This window comes from Acartia tonsa, chromosome 8 (genome assembly GCF_053477335.1).
Source record: "Acartia tonsa isolate MP-2025a chromosome 8, ASM5347733v1, whole genome shotgun sequence".
NCBI lineage: Eukaryota > Metazoa > Arthropoda > Copepoda > Calanoida > Acartiidae > Acartia > Acartia tonsa.
This window is the reverse complement of record NC_137267.1, coordinates 26,632,961-26,654,345: the sequence shown is the minus strand read 5'-3', so window position 1 is coordinate 26,654,345 and position 21,385 is coordinate 26,632,961. Positions and strand designations below refer to the sequence as shown.

Sequence of the window (21,385 nt, the reverse complement as noted above, 5' to 3'; positions counted from 1 at the left end):
TTAACTAAACATTGACCAACCATGAAGACAAAATGAAAATTGCATCATAAAAAATCAATAAGTTTTAAAGTGATCAGATGATTATTTCATACTAACCCAACGTTTTGCATAATCGTCAATTTTGATATTGTGACAAGCTGCAAGATAAAACATTAACAATTTAACATAAACAATAATACGGATCGACTAAAAACTGGTTACGTCATCACATAGTCATCAAACACTTTGGTAAAGTCAAGGGAACACTAATTTACTAAGTTGATGAATTATGCAATAAAAGATCGCTTAAGCGGTAGTGATAAAATGTCTGTGAGTGAACTTGGTAAGATTTTCATTATAATGGTGAAGTGGTTACGATATTATTTAGGGCAATAAATTGAAAATTAACTCAGAATTTCTTTATTACGATGGGTCAAGAATTAAAGGGTATAGTCTAACAAGTACCTTCAAACTGAAATTATCCCCCAATATTGAGATTGACTCCCATTCTAGATAAAAAAAAAACTTCGACGTCCCAATTTAATATAGAAATGTAACCCAATCATTAGTTAAGGAACAAATATTCCTAGTTTCATTTAAAAGATTTATTGTCCAATTTTAGTTTGAGAAAAATTACAAACAGTTTGCAATTTTTTTCTTCTAGAGGACCTGTTTAATGACGAAGGAATGTCCAATTATCTTGTGGTATTTCTCAGGTATAATTTTATAACGACGTTAAAAAGCTTTAAAACACACTAGGATTCGTCTTAAAGAATTTAGGGTTGGCAATCCGTCTAATTTTGGACCACATTCGGATTCTTACAAGAATCCGTACAAAAATAAAACGGATTCTTCACTTTTTACAGTAGCTTTTCTTAGTGGTGTAGAGGGGAGAGATGGAGGGGGGGTGATCTTTGCCTTCAAAGAGGGGGGGATGGAAAGAAAAAACCCAAGACGCTAATTTTAGCCTAACAATTAAGAATCCGAATCCGCTATTAAAAAACGGATTTCGGATTCCAAAATAAGCCAAAAATTTGGCGGATTCTGGATTTTGATTGCCAACTCCATTAAAAATGTTGGTGTCATATTTTATGCAGTTATACAGCAGTTCAACATCAAAAGTTGATAATATTTGACTTATTACAAAGCAATCTTTATATATAGGCTGTTGGTATCCAAACAGTTACAACAACAAGCTGATTTCTATCAAAATTTCATTGAGGTAAAATTATTGTAGAATTTTTTATGATCAAAATAATATATTTGTGATATTTTATTTCATTTTGTTAAAACAAGGCCAATAATTAAGTTATTTTTTATGTTTTTTATAGGATAACATTCCACTGAAAGACTTCTGTGCTACAGAGGTGGAGCCAATGTTCAAGGAATCTGATCATATTCATATTATTGGTAAGATTATGATTTTTAAATTTATGATTTGTATTATACAAAGTAGCTTGATGTCTGTGTGTCCGTCCGTCCGTTTGTCTGTCCCTTAAGATCTCGGTAAACTAATCACTGAACCGATTGGAAAAAAATATAGTGTAATGACATCTATTCGTAAACCGTGAGCAAAAAAGTGTTAAATATTGAGCTAGAATTCTGAAACTTTGTTCATAATTCTAGTCCAATAGGTACTACATCTAAATGCAATAAAGTTCAAAAAGGGGTAGTTTCACGAAATGCATTTGAACTTAATTTAGTGAACCTCATGTTTTTTCCTGGTTAATTGGTTAAACTACATTTATATGGCATATATTTGGAAGAATTTCAATTTCCTACCACGTAGTTTTTAAAATATCAATACTTGGAAATCGTCTTTTTGTGATATATGCAATTTAAAAACTACGTGGTAGAAAATTTAAATTCTTTTAAATATATGCCATATAAATGTAGTTTAACCAATTAACCAGGAAAAAATATGCAGTCCGCTAAATTAAGTTCAAATCTATTGGACAAAAAAAGAAAATTTAATTTCCTAGCATTGGCGATAATATAAATGAATATCTTTTAAATAGTTTTGTAAATTTCTGATGATTGTGTCATATCAATTAGGACTGACTGCAGCAACTGGAGTGGGGGTCAGGGTCATTTATCTTGACAGAGGAGGTGATAAGGTAACTCTACTCTTTTTTTAATAAAGTAATTGAAATAACTATAAGAAGAGAATGCATAATATTTACATGTATTGTCAAGGTTTTTTGGTCAAATGATTGGTTGTCTGTATTATGTTGACCTTTTAAACATACATTTTGTAAAGTATGATCTGGTTTGGGTAAACCAAATTGAGACTTTGTGTACGCATCCTGTACGTGTACAGATTGTGGTTATCTATCTATCTATTAAGGTACAAGAACATGATTTCCCAGAGGGGCAAGAGCCAATGTTACACTTGATCTACAGACCTGGCCACTATGACATCCTTTATCCTAAACTATGATATTGTAAATTAAAAATAGGAGGTGTGATTATTATTGGAGTATCGTAATCTAGGTTTGAAGGATATTTTATTTAAAAACATCACGTAAAGCCAAAAATTGGATAAAAGCTTAATTTAGAAAGGTACAAGTAAAGTTGTTACCTTATATTTTGTATTAAATGCATTGATTAGTCAAAATATTACATACATCATATGTTATTTTTTAAAGACTACAAATAATGTTTTTATGTGTCCTTCATACTTGAATTTATAAGATCTTTACACTGATGTTAATCACAAACTCCGTACATAGAATTGTATCCACACTGGACTAAACCCATTTAACAAAACTGCCAGTAAAATTTTAAGTTATATGTTATCATAGTTTTTGTTCGATTAAACCTACATATTACAGATTAAGCCCCTGTCAACCCTTCTACATTGGATTTTGCTATTAGGCAAAGTTATTGGGTAAAATCCTGTGGAGGTAGAATTCAAGTGAAACCCCTTTTTCTATAACTTAAAGCACTTCCTTGTTGTATTATTTCGCACAGAATTGATGATATTATTAACTTATTAAGTAAGTACTTACAAAAAACTAATTACCTATTTTAAAGCATGAAAAAGATAGATCAAAGAAGAAAATGTAGGATTAGGTTAAGTTATTTAAAAATTCTAACCGGTTAAACCATTTGTTTCAATCAACTTCCTTTTACTACACACCTATTTTCCCTTGTTTGTAACCCAAGCCCCGACTTCCAAGCCCACAAACTGAAATTAAATTTAAAGTGCAGAATATCTTGTCCTTACTTATGATAATTTTTTATCAAACTCACATAAAAGAAATATTTAATTGGTAAAATTAAATTTTTGATATTGTTATTATGTATTTTTAACAGAAAAAAATATTTGTAAAACTTTAATTATGCACCTTGTAATGTAAAATGTATTGTAACTATAAAAAATAAAAATTAAATGCTTTTTTTCATTTACGAATTTGCTGATTTTAAAAATTGTGAGGTTTTTTTCTTACCTTTGTTATAGTTTCAGAGTGTAGGAAAAATTTTAAAAAATGTCTGATAATGATGATTGTTTCAGCTCAATTGATTCAGGTAAAAAGAAATGTTCCTGGTAACGATTATCTCCGAAAATATATGAATTTCAAAAGCTGCTATCGTCCAAAGTTTTAACCGACTTAAGAAGGCCTACAAATAATCCGGAATAGTCTACTCAAAAATGCACAGTTCACATTGATGCGCGTAGAGGACTTATTTTACGATTTTTTTATTCAGCGAAGATTTTGTTGACGTTTTGCTGGTCTTTTTTTCAACAAAACTTTTGATGCTGTTTCTTCAAAAATCGGTTTATAAATTACATTTCAAAGTTTTTGATATAAAACCATAGTGAAACTTTTTTAATAGTGTAACATTAAACAGAAACCTTGTATATTTACTAAAAAATACTCGAGTTCATTGCTGGAAGGTGCTTAAAATCACTTGCTCTCATTCATGCATAGTCACCTTTCTTTTTTCATTCAGATTTGTCTAAATTGGCTGACAAAGAAGAGCAGGAAGTATATTTGGGAAAAGATGGAGATGCTTTTGATGCTAACAATGTTTTTACTGCACAGGTTATTGTTGCCAATTTTAAAATTAGCTTTTGGGTAACATTATAGAAACCAAATAAAGTTTTTGAAAGAACTTTTTTTTTATAATTTCTTTTTAGTTAGGTTAGGTTAAGCAAAGAAAGCCTGACTATACCAACTATTATTGCTGAGCCTTTAACAGTGCATTTGCGTATTGTTTAAAACTAAATAGTGGTTTCTCCCCTAGTGGCCTCTAGAGGGGGGGGGGGGGGGGGGGTGAATTCGACCTGCCTCATTTTTATTTAGTTTAAAAAGAAAAACTTCCAAGCTAATATTGCTTGATTCACTTCTAAAAGAGAAAGAAGAATATTGCACATAAAGAAAATACCTATTTATGAAACAAATTCATATTATATTTAAACAGTGCTTTAAAAAAATTAGGGTTGGTAATATTTTTTTGGGGAATTGGGTAGGTAGGTAAGTTTTTCTACTGGCGATTTCTCTTGGGAAGGTGGTAGAATCCTTCCCTGAAATAGTTATAAACCTTTCCAATTCAGTACTTTTATTCAAGGATTAAAATAAAAAATATAGGAATTTGATGGAACTGCACCATTTGAAGAGATGAAAAAGAAGATGGTTGCAATAACAGATGATGTGTACAAGCTCAATCTCAATACTAATCCAGGTTCTTATTAGCAAAGCTACTTTATTAATTGTTTGTCCTAAGAATGAAATGGGATTTACTAGGCTGTTATTAGATACAAACTGTTATTTATTGTGGATTTCTGTGACCAACCAGGGAGTTTAATTTTCAAATCTAGATAAGGAATTGTTTGACCTAAGACAGGCATTTGACTGAGTACATCCTGTTTCTTATTACGTTAATTGCTGAGACTTTGTGAGTTAATTTTAATACCTTTCATATTCATTGACGTAAATCAAAAACTTTATTATATAGATTGCCCAGAACTTTTGTATTTACAATTCATTTGCTTCACTACCTATGGACCTCATTTTGCTTGTTTAATTTAGAAAATAAAGATGTTGTGCTGCCCAGGAAGTGTTCTGTTACCATCCATTATGAGCTCAGTATTGAAGGTGGGTTAAAAATAGAGTAACCTTTAAAAACCACTTAAAAACATATGTAAGAAATTTGTCTCTTTTTATACTTCGATATGAGGTAGAAACGAACCCTGTGATATTAAGGTAAACGATTCATGATTTGCACTGCCTTTACCTTTTTAAATTACAAAACGGAAAAATAGCATTAAGCCGTATAATTCTTCCTATTTCATCAAATGTAATGTAATTTGGACAAAGATAGGGAGAAAGGTCCTAAACTATTTTTAAGCTATAATGATCTTTTACTTAATCCTCAGAAACAAAATAAGAAATAACTTTCTTTATTTTTGTTACTTTTTCTAGGCCAAGATGAGCCGTTTGACAGCACCTTTGTAAGAGGAGTTCCAGAAAAATTCAAGCTGGACTCTAACGCTAATGATTCTGTAAGTATGGTATTAAAACAAACTTCTTTTTTTGGGGGTCTTGTGTGTAGGTGAAGTTACATATAATTTACTTTTTATAAATGATAGAAAGCTGAAACTTCTTGTCATCATTCCCATCAATATAGAGCATAATTAAGTATCTAACATACGTAGCGGTCGGACTGCTTTTAAGCAGATTTTTGCAGCTTTTAATTTTGCACAACAGATTTTAATAGGTTGCATATTCTCTCTCTTTTTTTGGTTATGATAACAGATAATTTGCTCTACAACTCACTTTGTCCGTTTGTCTATTTCATGATAGATTTTGTGCTTCGCTGCTTATGGATTTTGTCAACATTGTTATCTTCTGTCTTATCCTGCTCTATATTTATTATATCTGTTGGTTGCCTAGCTGTTACCTGGAATTGAGATTGGACTCAGAACTATGAAGTTGGGAGATACCTCTGTATTTCTAATATGTAAGTGGTAAATTGTAATAAAATATTTTTATTGAAAAAGCTATTCTGTAAGTCACTTCTGTTGGTGTATCAATATTCAATACCTACGATGTTTATTTCTATTGAAAACCCTCCACGCCCCCCCCCCCTCACCTTATTTTTCTTCTTTCCTATGTATTTCTATATATTTTGCCTTTTTATTTCTGTCAGCAATTAGAGTTACAGACATAAAGTGATTTCGTGTAAGGACAATTAAATATATGATTTTTATTGCTTAGGATATCTCCAAATAAATATTTAAAACTACTAGATCGATGTTATAATCTTGTTTACCTAATTTTTAAAAATTGTTTAGCTCCAGAGTATGCTTTCGGTAAACATGGTTTTCCACCCAGGTAAAACAATATCCAAGTTTTGTAGCTTTCCTGTAATGTGGGTGCATCCGTTCATCTGTACGTTAATGATATCAGGGTTTTGAGTGTATTTTCATTGTGCTATTTCTTTATGTAAAAAATGCTGTTAATTTGCTACCTAAATATTCAAAAAAAAAAATTTAATAATACGTCATTTTTATGTAGAAAAGAACTTAATTTTATTCATGTGTACCTAATCTTAGAATTCCTGCAAACCGAGAGATATTGGCAGTAGTGAAGTTGTTCAGATTTGTCCCGGAAGGAGAAGCTGAAAGACTACTAGGTAGGAAGAAGACGGGACATACAGATTAACAAACAGACCATTAGACAGAAAGATCTAGAATAACATAATAAAAGGATAGTTGCATGAAGTGAAATTAACAAGTTCGATTTCAAGCATAAGTTACATATATAAAAAAATCAAGTCTTGATATTTTCAAAACTACCAGGTAGATATTTGAACTTCTTTCAAATATAAATATGTCCTAAAATGTAGTTTAAACTATTGAACAAAAAAATGCAGTTCACTAAATTCAAGTTTAAATGCACTTCGTAAAGTAGATTATCAATTTAAGAGATGGAATATACTGCAAGAAGCTGCCTGCCATTATCCGAGATTTTGACCGCAGTAAATGCTGAACATCAAACTGGCAATGAAAATTTTAAGGTCAGATAATCCTTTTTAGATATCATTAAAAAGGCTTCGCTCCTAGTCGTTAGTAACTTTGAGTTTATATCAGCTTTTTCTGATTTTTCTGTCGCTGATAGTCTTTATTTTAGGAAGAAGAATTTGAGTTGGCTTTGAACAACTACAACTTTGCAATTAAACTAATCAAGGAGAGAAAAGATGAAAGGGTAAGTTATTTATAAATAGCTGTTACGACTCTTACATTTAGGTTCTTTGTATTAGAAGGAGGCTGGAGTGGGCTTAAAATAGCATAAAACTATCACAAGACTTGTATATAAAATTAGAAGAATTCCTATTTAAAAGTTTCTGCCTTAACAAATATTTAAACTGCTTTGAAGAATTTTTTTGTTTAGACTGCAGAAATGGAGTGTATCGAAGAGAAGCTGTATTTGAACAAGGCCTACTGTTTACTCCAGATGGATAATCCTCAGAAAGCTATTGATTTTTGTCAATTGGCCATTGGTTTGTTTTTAACATTCAAAGTGATATTGGGAGTTTAGACTGGTTTTTACTAAAATCAACACAGCAAAGTTTGACAAAGAATTTAGTTTGGTTTTTTTAGTTGCTGCTGGATAGGAACTGGAACTTGATTAACCACAATATAATGATATTATCTAGGCATGGCAATCCGTCTATTTTTTGGACCGGATTCGGATTCTTACAAGAATCCGTTCAAAAAATAGCGGATTCCGGATTCTTATTTTTTTTGACGGATTCCGGATTCTAGCAATATTTTAAGAGGCCTTTTAAAAAATAAATTAAGGGTTTAAATTATACCGGGTACTGGGAAGAAACTAAAGCTGCGTTAATTCATATTTTCTGATATCTCCACTTGGTGGTGTAGGTGGGGAGAGATGGGGGGGGGGGGATGGTGATCTTTGCCTTCAAAGATGGGGGGTTGAAAGAAAGAAACTCAAGACGCTAATTTTAGCCTAACAATTAAGAATCCGAATCCGCTGTAAAAAAACCGGATTCTGGATTCCAAAATTGGTCAAAGTGTGGACGGATCCCGGATTCGGATTGCCAACCCTTCTATTAACAATGCTGGTTATAAAGCCACTGAGGGTTTTAGTCCTATTTCCTAGTAGGCTCAAAATATATAAATATTCTAAATTGTGCCTTTTATACGGTAACTATAAATATTTCGGTAATTTTTGTCACACTACCATTAAATGACATTTTTCTCCATGTTCTAATCGACTGACAGAAAAAAACATTAAAATTAAATTTGTTACTTATTAAATTGCCTACATAAAGTATAAAATGAAATTTTGTGAGATGAATTTTTAGGGTACTTATTGGGTCTGAAAGTCGGACGAAAAAAAAATTTTCCGATAAGTTAGACAAAAACTGGTTAGAGCTAGAGCTTAGACGGGTTCAGGGGACTTAATAAGCATCTAATGGGCTATCCATTTCCGTTTAAAACTTAAAAAAGCTTGTATAGTTTTTTCACAAATTGACCTTTTCTGAAGCGGGGCGAAATCGGTTTTGGCCTTTTTATACTAACTTTTTTCAATTTTATATAAAAAAAATGAAATTTTCGAGAAAAAAGTCAAATTTTCGAGAAATAAGTCAAATTTCGCGTACTTCGGAAATATTATTTTTTTCTGTAGAAAAAATTGACCTATCTTCATAAAAATTTTTATGCATGCTCTTTGTTACATTTAGCAACTTTTACCTTTTGGGCATGCTGTAATAAAATCAATACGTCAACGTTTTTTTGAAGCTTGAAAATGCTATACCGATGTCTGTGCCGTTTTTTAGATCAATTTTGAAAAACTTCCCAAAGTCCTAGGATAACGTTCTTTTAGGACCTGTTAGACTTTTCCGAGATCTTTCTAATGGTCTTGGTCCTATTTTAAAATAATAAGTTTTACCCCCATTTTTTTTTCAAAAAACCGAAAAAACACCCGAGTTAGGTACCCCAGGTATATTTAAATCTTTTGTATGTATACCTTCAAGTGAATGCTAAATTAAAATTCTACAGAAAATTATTTTTGGTAGTTAGCTTTGAGTCTTGGAAATTTTACCTTAATCTACGAGATATCAACAATGCCCCTTCCTTTCTTTCTAATCTTTAATCAAATGATATTTTTTAATTATTAAGATTTAAATAACAAAAGTGTGAAGGCATACTACAGGATGGGAAAAGCATACTTAGAACTAAAGATGCTAAATGAGGTTTGTTTTTTATTGAATTTAAAGGCGAATTTGTGTGGGTCCGTTCGTACGTAATTCAATTGAATGCTCCTAACACAGTTTAACTGTTTGTGAATCCTTTAACCAGGAAAATATGAATAGATTTGTTGTTTACCCCTCTCAATATCTTTCACCAAAGTATAACGATGTATGTCTGTTTGTTTGTTTGAAACGAAGGATCTTGCTAACCGCTGAACCGATCGGGTTCTCCTTAGTAGGGTAGCTTCTCATAGGTCCCGGGAAGGTTAAAACTATTTTGGAGGAGGGTACCACCATCCTCCCAAAAGAAATCGCCCCTAGAAAAAAAATTACCCCACACCAAAATAAAAAAACTTTCAATTCATTTTTTTTTTTTGACTAAAATGAAAAATGGGGGGGGGGGCTCTATCTTATATAATGATAATATTAATAATAAAAATTGTTTTGGGAGGGAAAATTTGGAAAATAGACTAGACACCCCTTTGTGTTTAGGCTAAAGAAGCTTTCAGTACAGCACATGCTCTAATGCCCTCTGAATCATTCATCCTCCAAGAAATTATCAAGCTGGATAAACAACTACAGGAATGTAACTATGTTCGAGCATCGCGAAAGTGAAAAATGAGAAGGCATTCTTAATCCGTTTCTAATCTTGATAGGTTTGTCACAGATCTTATATTAACTACAACTTACTATGTTACTTACTAGTTTCCTCGCCACAACCATTTACTAGGGGAGGGCGATGGATGTCAGAAAAATAGCATAAAACAACCAAAAACAACATAATGCTTCCTTCCCTCTGAAGTACAACCAATCAATTTTTGAGATATTAAGCTTCAGATAAATTCTGTTACTACTTAATATTAAAGATAGAATACAATTTATTGCTTCACAACATGTTCCAGTTAAGATGTCATGGAAAAGAATTAAAGAAATATAATTAACTTAGGTTAGACCAAGTAAAAAGTATTTTTTACAAGTTATTCTTATCTTAATTCTTGTGATAGTTTGAGACAAACAAACAAATGATTATAACTGAATCCTTAAAATAGAAACATAGTTAAATTGATTGATTTACAGGAAAACAACATGGCTGATGTTGCACTCTGCAAGAAAATGTTCAAAAATGTCAACATTATTGAAAAGTAAAAAAATTTCAGTAACTACATTTTAAAACAAAAACAATATTGGAGGTCAAACGGCTGGAGGTATACCTAGCCTGTAATATTGCTGAAAAGTAGTTTCTGAAAATATATTGGGATACTACGGCATCTTAAATTATAATACAATATTTTAATTAGGGAGAAAGATGACAAGTTTAAAGATACTGAAATATTCAAGTCTTTGGAAGACTTCAAGAATGATCCGGATTGCAAGGAAATGGTACTGCCATTTAACCAATTTCAGGTGAAGATACAAAACCATGGACAATTTTTTTCCATAAGTAGCACACATTTTCCTTATGGTAGCACAGCACCAAGCCGCCTATACCTAATCTAGAATAAAATATTTTTGCAGCGAAAATGTAGAATTATAATGTTCAAACAACAACAATTACTTTGAAAGAAATTGATATGCACAATTGGTACAACCAGAAAAAGGTTGTGGAATTAAAAGGATGAAGTCTAATGTGTTTATGTATATAAAGGGAAAATTGAACCTTTTGGAGGACTGTGCTAAAGAACTGAATTTGAATATTAGATTCAGCAACAATTCAAGTAGGTTTTATCATTATTTCATTTGATAGCTTAAACACTTTGGTACTTTAATTGAATTTTGATTGTTGTGTTCAAGTACTAGTAGTGGTGAAACTTTTCAACAAATAATTTTGTTTTACATATGGGATAATGTTAATTTTCGTCCTTTGTCTTTCTTTCAGATCCCTGACTACTAAGAGCAAATAAACTTGATATTTGTATCCATCTATTTTTTAATTAGCAAAACAGTTTTAAAAATTTGGAGAGAATTTTTAATTTAATCCCTACAGTTTTAAAATTTTGAAACTTCAAATAAAAAATGGCGAGAAAGCATTAACATTTTTTTTGAATTGGTGGAAGAAGTGAACATTTGATGCCTTTTTTTTCAACAAGGCATAATAATGATATAGGTTTTTTTTTCTATCTATTACATTTACTGGCACTCAAAATATGAAGCATTGATATTTTAGGAAGCAGAACCCCTTTATTAAATCTGTGAAAAACAGATCTTTTTTTATGGCTCTGTTATTTTTTGTTTAATCATTAAGTTAATTTCAGGAGAAATTGGGCAACGAATCTACATCTCTAAGAAGACAGCATAGATCATTCATTTACCCAATAAAATATTCAGTTCTTTTTTGGTACCATAATATTTTAATTTAATGTACCTTATGACCAACCTAATGATTTTACCCTGTAAAAAAACTGTATTAATTTTTTTGATTATCAAAATAATTTGATTAATCAATTTGTTGCGATCTCATTGAAAATTAGTTCATATTTTGATTAAAAATATCTTTACATTACATCTCATTACATTTGTATTTGTATATAATATATATGTATACCTTACTGTAATTAAGACTTATTTTCACTTAAATCGAGCTTTAAAAATCAGTTATTTTTTATTTGTATTTACCTAACAACACACCAGTGGAATTTGTGAAATAATTAATTTTGATTACAGAAGATAATTTAGTCAAATTATCTACCTACCATTTACTTTATCACTTTCATTCCAAAGCATTAAAAAAGCTCAATTTTTATGCTTATTGTAAATTTGTTGGTGACTGCACTGTCAGTTACAATTATTTTTGTTTTTGTTTTGTAAATTATTTTTTGTTTATTTTTTTGTTTTTTTTTCAGATAGAATGATATTATACTAGGTATACAACATACTGTTTAGTGAACCAAGCCAAAATTTGAAATTTAATTGAAGGTAAAAATGTGTTAAGCTAATTTTTCTTGCGCAGACTTGAGCTTGTTACACATCGATGTTGGTCCTTTGTAGTTTTGTATTGGCTGTATTTAAAAACTTTACATCTTCTGAGGGTAATTATTTCTTCATAACTAACTTGGACTATCGGTCTGTCTGTAATACTTTGAGGATATTAAAGAGGACTATCCACGAACAAGAGCAAGTTATTCTAAGCACCTTCCAGCATTGATCCATAGTATTTTTTTAGTGAATGTACTAGGTTTATGTTTAATTTTTGGTTTATCGACTAAAAAGTTATGCTTCACCATAGTTTTATATGAAAAAAATTTTGAAATGTAAATAATTCAAATGCTTTGTTGAGTTCAAAGGACAAAATAAAATAAGAGCAAAAAATGCTGTAAATTGTAAAAGTACATTAATTAAACTGTTTAAAATATTACAAGTTACCAACCCTTTTTCTAAATATACATTTTTAATCAAAATAATATACTTTTGTGTCAAAGCTTTTAAACAACAGTTTGAACTCATCAAAACATTTAATGATATTACACTAAAAAAATGCTTAACATTTTAAAGTTTTTTCCATATAATACTATGGCGAAACCCAACTTTTTAGTCGATAAACCAAATATTAAACATAAACCTAGTATATTCACTAAAAAATGCTATGGATCAATACTGGAAGGCGCTTAGAATCACTTGCTCTTGTTCGTGGATAGTCCCCTTTTAGGGAAAAAAAGTATTTTTCTCTTTTGCTGTTAATGAAAAATAACTCTGTGTGTGTGTGTAGCCATAGTTTCTTAGTGCTTGGACCTAATTAGTCATGGAGTAGGACGAGACACTTTTGTATTCTAACACCAGAGACAGCTCAAAGTCCACGCTCAAGTACAAGTACTTGATCCGCTGTCTCAAGGGACCTACTCTTTATTACCTCACCCTCGCCGAGTATGGCAGTTGTCCCAAATTAAGTCACCGTACACGGTTGGACCCTCAGATGTCAAAACTTTATTTTAGTGTTTGGCCAAAATGACTTTGCAATTGTATCTGTAAGTACGTCTAATAACACCCTTTGCTATTTTTAAAATCCTAGAAAATTTTTTTTGCAAGAAAATTGCATAAATTCGCAACCTTTTTTAGAACCACTACATAACTCGAGTTTTAAAACTTTTTATATAAAATCCTTTTTACAAAAAATATCAATAATTACTTAAAATTAAACCTGAAAGAAAAAAAATCTCATTACAAGTGTTAATTTGCATGTTTTAGGTCTTTTTTTGAGGAAAGTATAACTTCCACATTTTTGACAATAATTATATTTTTTTAACATTTCAAAGTAAAATATAATAAAACTTAAACGATTTTTCTTTAATTATCAGTTGAAAATTTCATCAAACATGCAATTTAAGTGATGAAAATTTAATAAAATCATTTTTTGAATGTTTAGAATTACCAATTTTCTACATTTAAAACAAAATGTTAACAAAATTTAAAAACATTTTAACATATAACTTCAAAAATCAATAACATTTTATAAAAAGATGTTTCAAAAAATAAATCATTAAAAGGTATTAAAATGCATTTCAAATTACTTAAAATTAAAACGAGAACATCTTTTTACAATGTATTCTGTGTAATAGAGTTTAAATGACATGATTAGTGAATGAAATATTTCCTAAACTCATTAAGCCTTTTTGTGACTATATTAAAAATAATTTATTTTGTTTTATAGTGTTTTTTTATTCAAATATTTGACAAAATTTTCCCTACGTCAATAAAATAAAGTCAGTTTTTTACTGTTTCCAGGTTTTTCTTTATAATTATAACAATTAAATATAATATAAATCTTCATTATCTTTTATTTGAATTATCATACACATTAAAATGTAAAGTATAAGCTAGAATAGCACTTTTTTTAACGAATATTTTAATGACATTATATCAAAATAATTCCTCTTAAATATCACACAACATATGATTGGGAAGTATAGCCATTTCTTGGAGGTATAATATTTACAAAAATACCATTAATTCTGTTTTTATCAGAAGTTAAAAAAATTGAACAATTCTAAAACAATGGTTGGCTGTCTAGATATTGAGTACACTAAGACTACGGCTCTGTTCTATTGAAATAACGTTGCAAAAAGAGGGGTTCTGAAAGTAATCTACCTAATTATTTTTAAAGAACCAACAAGTACTGTCAGTATCTTTTTTCTTGTAATCTAGCAGACAATCAAATCATAACACAATTTTCATGATAAAATATTCAGGTTTCTACTTCACATTTTAAAAAATATACTGATCAATAAAATGTTCAAAATTTTACTTTGTACTAATTGAAAAAATATGTTGTAATTCTTATTTTAAAGTTACATTTTTATCCCTGACAAAATCATAGACGACTTTTAAAGGCATCTTATCTAAACTTTTTGAAGAAAAACTTAAAAACGTTAATTAAGTATTAAAACTATTTTCTTCGATTTTTCTGAAGTTATTATCGCATTCTATGGGTTTTTTATTATCATTTACTTATATCGAAAGTGCCAAACATTGTACCCTAACTTATTCATTTAATAAAAAACCAAGCGTGCGTAATGAATGACGCTCTCCACAGAGGAGCTTGGGCAAGGGTTGTACTGATATTTTGTACTTAACTATTGAGTATCCAAACTACCCAATATCAACCCTTCTTACACAATTAAGGGGAAGTTGCGTGAATGAATTGCGACTGAGAAATTCGAGATGCCACATGGGGACTTGAACTTGAACTCTCACCACCGTAACTCAGTGCGTTACCACTGAGCTACGATACCCATTAACTAAAAATAACTCTGAAAACACTAAGTATTTACTCCAACACTTATTATGTCCATCTGTCTGAATGTCTGCTTTGCTTATTTTTATGTTTATTTTTTCTACTTGACTGTTTACTTACTTTTTGATCAGTAACTCTTAATTCTTTATCCAACTTTCTTGCTATCTATCTATATTTCTATATCATATGCATCTATAGATGGAGGAAGAAGATGAGTTGTGTGAGCGGAGAGCCAATGAATTGGAGGCTCTGAAGGCCATCTTTGCAGAAGACATTCATGATCTCAGGTTGGTTCATTCTGCGCTTGTCAAATTGACGTGTAAAAGGGGACGTTTACGTAATTCTCAACACCCTAGATCCAATTTTTAAAAATGTTTACACCACACCGTAAATAGAGCATTTTATAAATGAAATCATTTTCATGACTGACTATTAAAAATCCTTAGTAATTCACACAACTTTTAATAAAACACCCCCTGAATTTAAATAAATGTTTTGTTTTGTTTATGAATTTCAAAATTATTTTCATTCTGGATAAGTTGTAAAAATCTGAAAATTCTTGAAGTAATGTACATATATTGTATATGGATTTAAAAATACTAAAGGGGACTATCCATGAACGAGAGCAAGTGATTTTAAGCACCTTCCAGCATTGATTCTAAATTTTATTTAGGTGAATATACTAGGGTTATGAAATTTTTTTATGAAAATTCATCAAATGTTTTGTTGAGTATTACGGTTCAAATTAAATAACACGCCAAAACATAATCAAATGCTGTAAATTGCGAAAGCACACTAATAAAACTGCTAACAAGGTACCATCCCTTTATCTAAATAACACTTTTCATTAAAACAGTTTACTTTGTGTCACAGCAGTTTAAACTCAACAAAACATTAGATGATATATAGTCAAAAAAAATCCTAACTTTTTAAAGCTTTTTTTTATATTAAACCATGGTAAAACTAATTTTTTTAAATTGAAATATTGATATTAATCTTAACCCTAGTATATTCACTAAAAAACATTGAGAATTACTGCTGGAAGGGGCATAGAATCACTTGCTCTTGTTCGGGGATAGTCCCCTTTAGATAATATTAAAACCAATACATGATTTTTTATAGAGATCAGGATGTCTGGAAAACAGATCGGCCTCCAGAAATTAAAATTCACCTAGGACCCCTAAATGCTTCCAGGTATGATTTTATATCACTTTTGTATTTTGCTTCATCATTTTCTCATTCAATGATTTGTTTTCAGGAGTAGAGTTATTCGTGTCGTTCTCTCTTCCTTCCTATATTCTTGCATTTACTCTTTTCCTCTCTCTCTCCCACTTGGATGTTCTTTAATCCACACATACATTCAAAGCAGCTTCGCTACCTACTCTTTAATGCGATGTTTATGTAATTTTTTAACTCCGTGAAAAGCACACATACACCTAATATGTTAGCTTCAATATATTAGACTAGCGGCTACGCCCCTAGTGGCCTCTAGTGGCACTTTAAATGTTTTTTTTTTGTTCAAATCACTACATTACCTCTTTCTTGCTTTCAAATTCTACGATATCTTTTTATGTTTGGTTCAAGTCTATCAAATATTTTTTTAAAAATTCTATTTTTTATTTCTCTTGGGAGGGTGGTGGTACCCTCCCCCAAAACAGTTATAAACCTTTCTGGGACCTATGAGAAGCTACCCTGTCAAAGAGAACCCGATCGGTTCAGCGGTTAGCGAGATCCTTCGATACAAACAAACACACAGACACACAAACATCCTGTTACTTTAGTATTAGGATTAATGTAAATTTTTATCTAAGGGGTGTTAAAACAAGCGAATGCTCAATTGATTTAGTCATTTCTATGTCATCGCAATATCCAAAGGTAAATGTTTGTTATTGTTATTTTGAAAAGTGACATTTTTTTAAACACAACCGAAATGGCGAACCTGGTGTAGACCCAATTTCATAAAATAGCCATTAGATAGGTTAGGGTTGGGTTTAGCTGTTTCAGCTTAGCTCCATTCAGAGCTATAGGCACAATGCCTTTTGAGTTTGGGAGCAGTTATTTAATTGCAATCCAAAATGTTAAATTCCAACTGCGACGTGTCAAAATACAAAAAGTGCATTTTTTTATTATTTAAGGACTGCCCAGATTTAAAATTTTCAGCAGTTACTGGCTTATCTCAGGTTAATCTTTGTTTTTTTTTCATACTTTTTAAACAAAGTCCTTCTGGAGGCATTGTAACATGTTCGTTTATTGTTTACTACTTTGAATTTTTAGGGTAACATGTTTTGACCCCATCCAAACAGATAAAATATTTCTCTTTTCAATTCTATTTTTATTTGCAACATTCAATGAAAACTTGTTATTGGAATTTTACAGGTATAGGCATATCTACCAAAACAAAAATTTGTAAATCGGACCCAAAACACCAAAGATATGGGGAAATATTTGAAGAATCAGACACCAAAAAAAAAATCCCTTCGGATGATGGGAAATATAATTTTAACTAGGGGTTTGGGGAGTGGGGGGATGAAATTTTTTGGCAGTAGGGGGAAAATTGTCCTTTTTAACGATTTTGCTTGTAGGAGCAGCAAGATGTGCTATTAAAAAATTTACAAACTCTGTCTGAGAGTCTAAAAGGTATTTTTTTATTGGTATTTTATTTTTGTGTATAATTTTCCCGGCTTCTTTTTTCATGTACAGAAGTATCTAAACACTGACAAGCAGTTGCGCCAATTTTGCGACTTTGCCAATTTTCATTCAATTTCAGTTTTTGAAAAGAGGGAGAAAAAGGGAAGTCATTTTCTAGTAAATCCCGTAAAGGTGTGTGTTATAAGGCCTAAAAATAGTAGTAGAACGATAAGGTGCTCTATATGTTTGTATTCCCTATTGAATAGAACAATAGGGAAATTTTTTTTTTTTTTTTTTTGATAACCGTACCTGAAATATCTTTAAAAAATAAGAAATTTCTATCAAACGCTTTGTTTGGCTTAAACTGACAAAAATTAAAAAAAAATATAATTATAATAATAATGTTTTCTATAGGTACAAGGTAAAGGTTAAGAACAATCTATACCATTAAACAAAGGAAGAAGCCATTCTTTACAGGTTGTACGAGCAGGGAACATTAAAATGAAACTTTAACAAATCATTAATACAATGACTTAGTGAAACAAACCAACACAACAAGTTACATACAAATCCTATTTTAAAGCCAGAAATTTTTTTTAATAAAGATTGACCAAAATATAGTTGAAAAACAAGTTAGTTTTTTGATAATGAAAGTTTAATTTACAGAAAAAAATGTTCTATAATGTAGTTGTTCGCTGTAGTGAAATTGAAATGAAACAATGCACATTGAAACCTTCTACTTCAAAGCAAACAAACATGAAATTCCACAAACATAGAACTAATTTTTGTCACCTTGAATAAATCAACCTGTAAAGAATGGCTTCTTCCTTTGTTTAATGGTATAGATTGTTCTTAACCTTTACCTTGTACCTATAGAAAACATTATTATTATAATTATATTTTTTTTAAATTTTTGTCAGTTTGAGCCAAACAAAGTGTTTGATAGAAATTTCTTATTTTTTTAAGATATTCCAGGTACGGTTATCAAAAAAAAAAAAAAATTTCCCTATTGTTCTATTCAATAGGGAATACAAATATATAGAGCACCTTATCGTTCTACTACTATTTTTAGGCCTTACAACACACACCTTTACGGGATTTACTAGAAAATGACTTCCCTCTTTTTTAAAAAGTTAAAAACCTTTTATAGACTTATAAGATACTTCACTGTAATAAGAATCAAATGAGTTTAGAGGTTAGCTAGATCCTTCACGACAGACAGACTGAATTCCTGTTGCTTTAATATACGGACTAGCGTCTACGATTCCCAGGACCTATGTGAAGCTGCACTGTAAAGGAGAAACGGTTCAGTGGTTAGCGAGATCCATCGGTACACAGAGACACACTAAAATCATGTTACTTTAATATACGAATAAAAAGGGAAATTGTGTATTAAAGGTGAAGAACGAGTGTATGAGCTGTGTATTGAAGCACAAAATTTCTTGTCAAAACATGGCGGCAAAATACAGGTAGGAGTCACACATATTTGGTTAGAGTTGAGTGACTAGTGATTGTCTATGATCCTACAAAACAAGTTATATATTTTCTAAGGATAAAGGAGGGGGTAAATAAAACAAAAAAAAAGTGGTTTTTAGCAATTTTTTTAAAATTTTTTTTATTCCATGACAATTTGTATGAAATAAGAAGTTTAACAACAACAAATAACATTAATTAAACTGTAATAATTTTAATATTAATAATGTGGTGCCGGACGGAGATACAACCAATAACTATTGACAGTGTAGATGCACCTTTAAAAATATTCAGGGAAGGAGGGGACATTGAACTGTAAGATGTTAGATAAAGTTGAAACTTAAAGTAACATTGTCCAAATTTTCTAACAGATAAATTTTATAATTGGGGTAATTTTGTTTGTTATCATTGAAGACGCACCTCAATTTATATTCAATTTACGTATCCCATAAAACATATTTGATTAAGGTTTTCTCCTCTTTCCACGAAGAAATGGAACATAGGAAACAAAGCGAGGAAAAAAGAAAATCGGAAGGTTACTGTTTTTCAAATAAATAAAATGGTTTTTAATCTCAAAAAAGCTAAGAATATATTTTTTGTTCATTTGCTAGGGTAAGGCGGGGAGAACTCGGGTGTTTTTTTCGGGTTTTTGAAAAAAATGGTGGTAAAAATTATTATTTTTAAATGGGACCAAGACCATTAGAAAGATCTCGGAAAAGTCTAACAGGTCCTAAAAGGACGTTATCCTAGGACTTTGGGAAGTTTGTCACATACTTCGTCCCACCTCGAGACGAAGTCGGTATAGCATTTTCAAGCTTAAAAAAATCGATGACGTATTGATTTTATTACAGCATGCCCAAAAGGTAAAAGTTGCTAAATGTAATAAAGAGCATGCATTTTTATGAAGATAGGTAAATTTTAAAAGTACGCGAAATTTGACTTTTTTTCTCGAAAATTTAACTTTTTTATATAAAATTCAAATTTCAAAAAGTTAGTAGAAAAAGGCCAAAACCGAGTTCGCCCCACTTCAGAAAAGGTCAATTTGTACAAAAAAAAACTATACAATCTTTTTAAGAAAAATGTCATTTAATGAAAGTGTGTTAAAAATTACCGACTTTGCCTCGATTCAGAGATCGCCCCGCCTTACTTTAGTCGTTTTAAAGCCATTTTTAAAAGTGATTTGTTTTAAATTTGTTTTCTTTAACGTTTGTTTACTGTTTAGGATTTGATAGACTTGCCCTTCTAGATCGACAGGTATACAAAATTCAAATATTTTGATATGTATATTAATGCAAAAATAATACAGAATACCTAGTTATTTATCGCATCGTATTTTAAACAGCTTTCCGCGGATAGTAAAACGCTAAAGTATAAGATCAATTCTGGTTTTGTAAGCTCCGAGGGGCCGAGGGCCCGGAATAACAAAACTGGTATTAATATTATGATTTTTCATACACAGATTTTTACAGCATGGTTAAGAAACCGGTTCTAATCCAGCGGATATCAATCGGTTTCGAAGCCATACCGGAAAAAGATTTCCTATCTGATTTTTAATATTTTCAGTCAAAGAATAATCAAATTAGAGGAGACATTAACTAAACTTTTTAAAATTTAGGCCATAGCAGAAGAGATAGAAGAAAGACAAAGAGAAATCGAAGAAGAAGAAACAAGAGTAAAACAAATTCAGAATCTTAAACTTGAAGAAAATAATGGTAAATAAACTTAACCTTTAAAACAACTCATTTATTTTTGAAAATTTTATCTCTCTTGATAGGGAAATCATCTTATTGTAGCTAACACTTACTTCGAACTTGTCTTTTAGTTGTTATCGTAATGATAATTCATTTTAAATGATTGTACGTAGATTAGTAGTTAGCGCAAACCTAAAAGACCTGAAATACTCAATTTTACCAATATAAAGCAAATTGAAAGATTTTTATCACAGCTGAAATTTTAAAAACGCACAGTCAAACGGTTTAAATGAATTATTAGTGGCTAGATTTTTTGGTACATCCTGCATTTTCTTACACTATATAAAACTTTATTTTTCCAGTCTTAAGCAATTACAATTTAACTTTCTAATGTGCTCATTTTTGTTTAGACAATACTATAAAACAACCGCCCGCCGAAGACTCAAAGCTCAAAGCTGATATCAGGGAGAGACGGAGAAGCAAAAGATATTCAGAATGTGAGGATCATTTTGAAGAGGCAGAATCTATCAACTTTTCTTGTAAGGGAAAGTCATATGAGGTACGTAAATAAGTGCTTGCTTCATAAAAATGTTTTCCAGTATTGCTGCGAAGCGAAACAGTTTAATATCCACTGGATTAGAACCGGTTCCGAGCCATACTGAAA

At 30.7% G+C, this 21,385-nt stretch overlaps 3 protein-coding genes across 3 annotated transcripts in view; all 3 read left to right on the top strand.

The window, feature by feature from the left end:
- The first annotated feature begins 303 nt into the window (after positions 1-303).
- On the top strand, positions 304-2,419 carry LOC145326543 (ubiquitin thioesterase otubain-like). The gene is made up of 6 exons (XM_080169914.1): positions 304-322; positions 644-695; positions 1,144-1,201; positions 1,311-1,389; positions 2,035-2,096; positions 2,327-2,419. Exons 1-6 carry the CDS (start codon positions 304-306, stop codon positions 2,417-2,419), a joined length of 363 nt encoding a protein of 120 aa, XP_080026040.1.
- A 1,010-nt stretch (positions 2,420-3,429) lies between these two features.
- Positions 3,430-11,592, top strand: LOC145326404 (inactive peptidyl-prolyl cis-trans isomerase FKBP6-like). Its single transcript, XM_080169743.1, has 17 exons — positions 3,430-3,510; positions 3,937-4,028; positions 4,575-4,668; positions 5,016-5,081; positions 5,409-5,488; positions 5,880-5,946; positions 6,281-6,320; positions 6,542-6,621; positions 6,914-7,005; positions 7,119-7,193; positions 7,380-7,488; positions 9,134-9,207; positions 9,697-9,789; positions 10,285-10,346; positions 10,503-10,608; positions 10,850-10,919; positions 11,457-11,592. The coding sequence occupies exons 1-17, from the start codon at positions 3,471-3,473 to the stop codon at positions 11,498-11,500; spliced, it is 1,284 nt and encodes a 427-aa protein (XP_080025869.1). The 5' UTR covers positions 3,430-3,470; the 3' UTR covers positions 11,501-11,592.
- A 449-nt stretch (positions 11,593-12,041) lies between these two features.
- Positions 12,042-21,385, top strand: part of Gcn2 (eukaryotic translation initiation factor 2 alpha kinase Gcn2) — a 46,670-nt gene continuing 37,326 nt past the window's right edge. The window contains exons 1-11 of the mRNA XM_080169737.1: positions 12,042-12,117; positions 15,128-15,216; positions 16,052-16,123; positions 16,741-16,804; positions 17,065-17,109; positions 17,512-17,566; positions 18,956-19,026; positions 19,499-19,565; positions 20,253-20,284; positions 20,646-20,742; positions 21,132-21,280. Coding sequence (XP_080025863.1) covers positions 15,128-15,216; positions 16,052-16,123; positions 16,741-16,804; positions 17,065-17,109; positions 17,512-17,566; positions 18,956-19,026; positions 19,499-19,565; positions 20,253-20,284; positions 20,646-20,742; positions 21,132-21,280 — 741 coding nt within the window. The 5' untranslated portion in view covers positions 12,042-12,117. The remainder of the gene's footprint in view (positions 12,118-15,127; positions 15,217-16,051; positions 16,124-16,740; positions 16,805-17,064; positions 17,110-17,511; positions 17,567-18,955; positions 19,027-19,498; positions 19,566-20,252; positions 20,285-20,645; positions 20,743-21,131; positions 21,281-21,385) is intronic.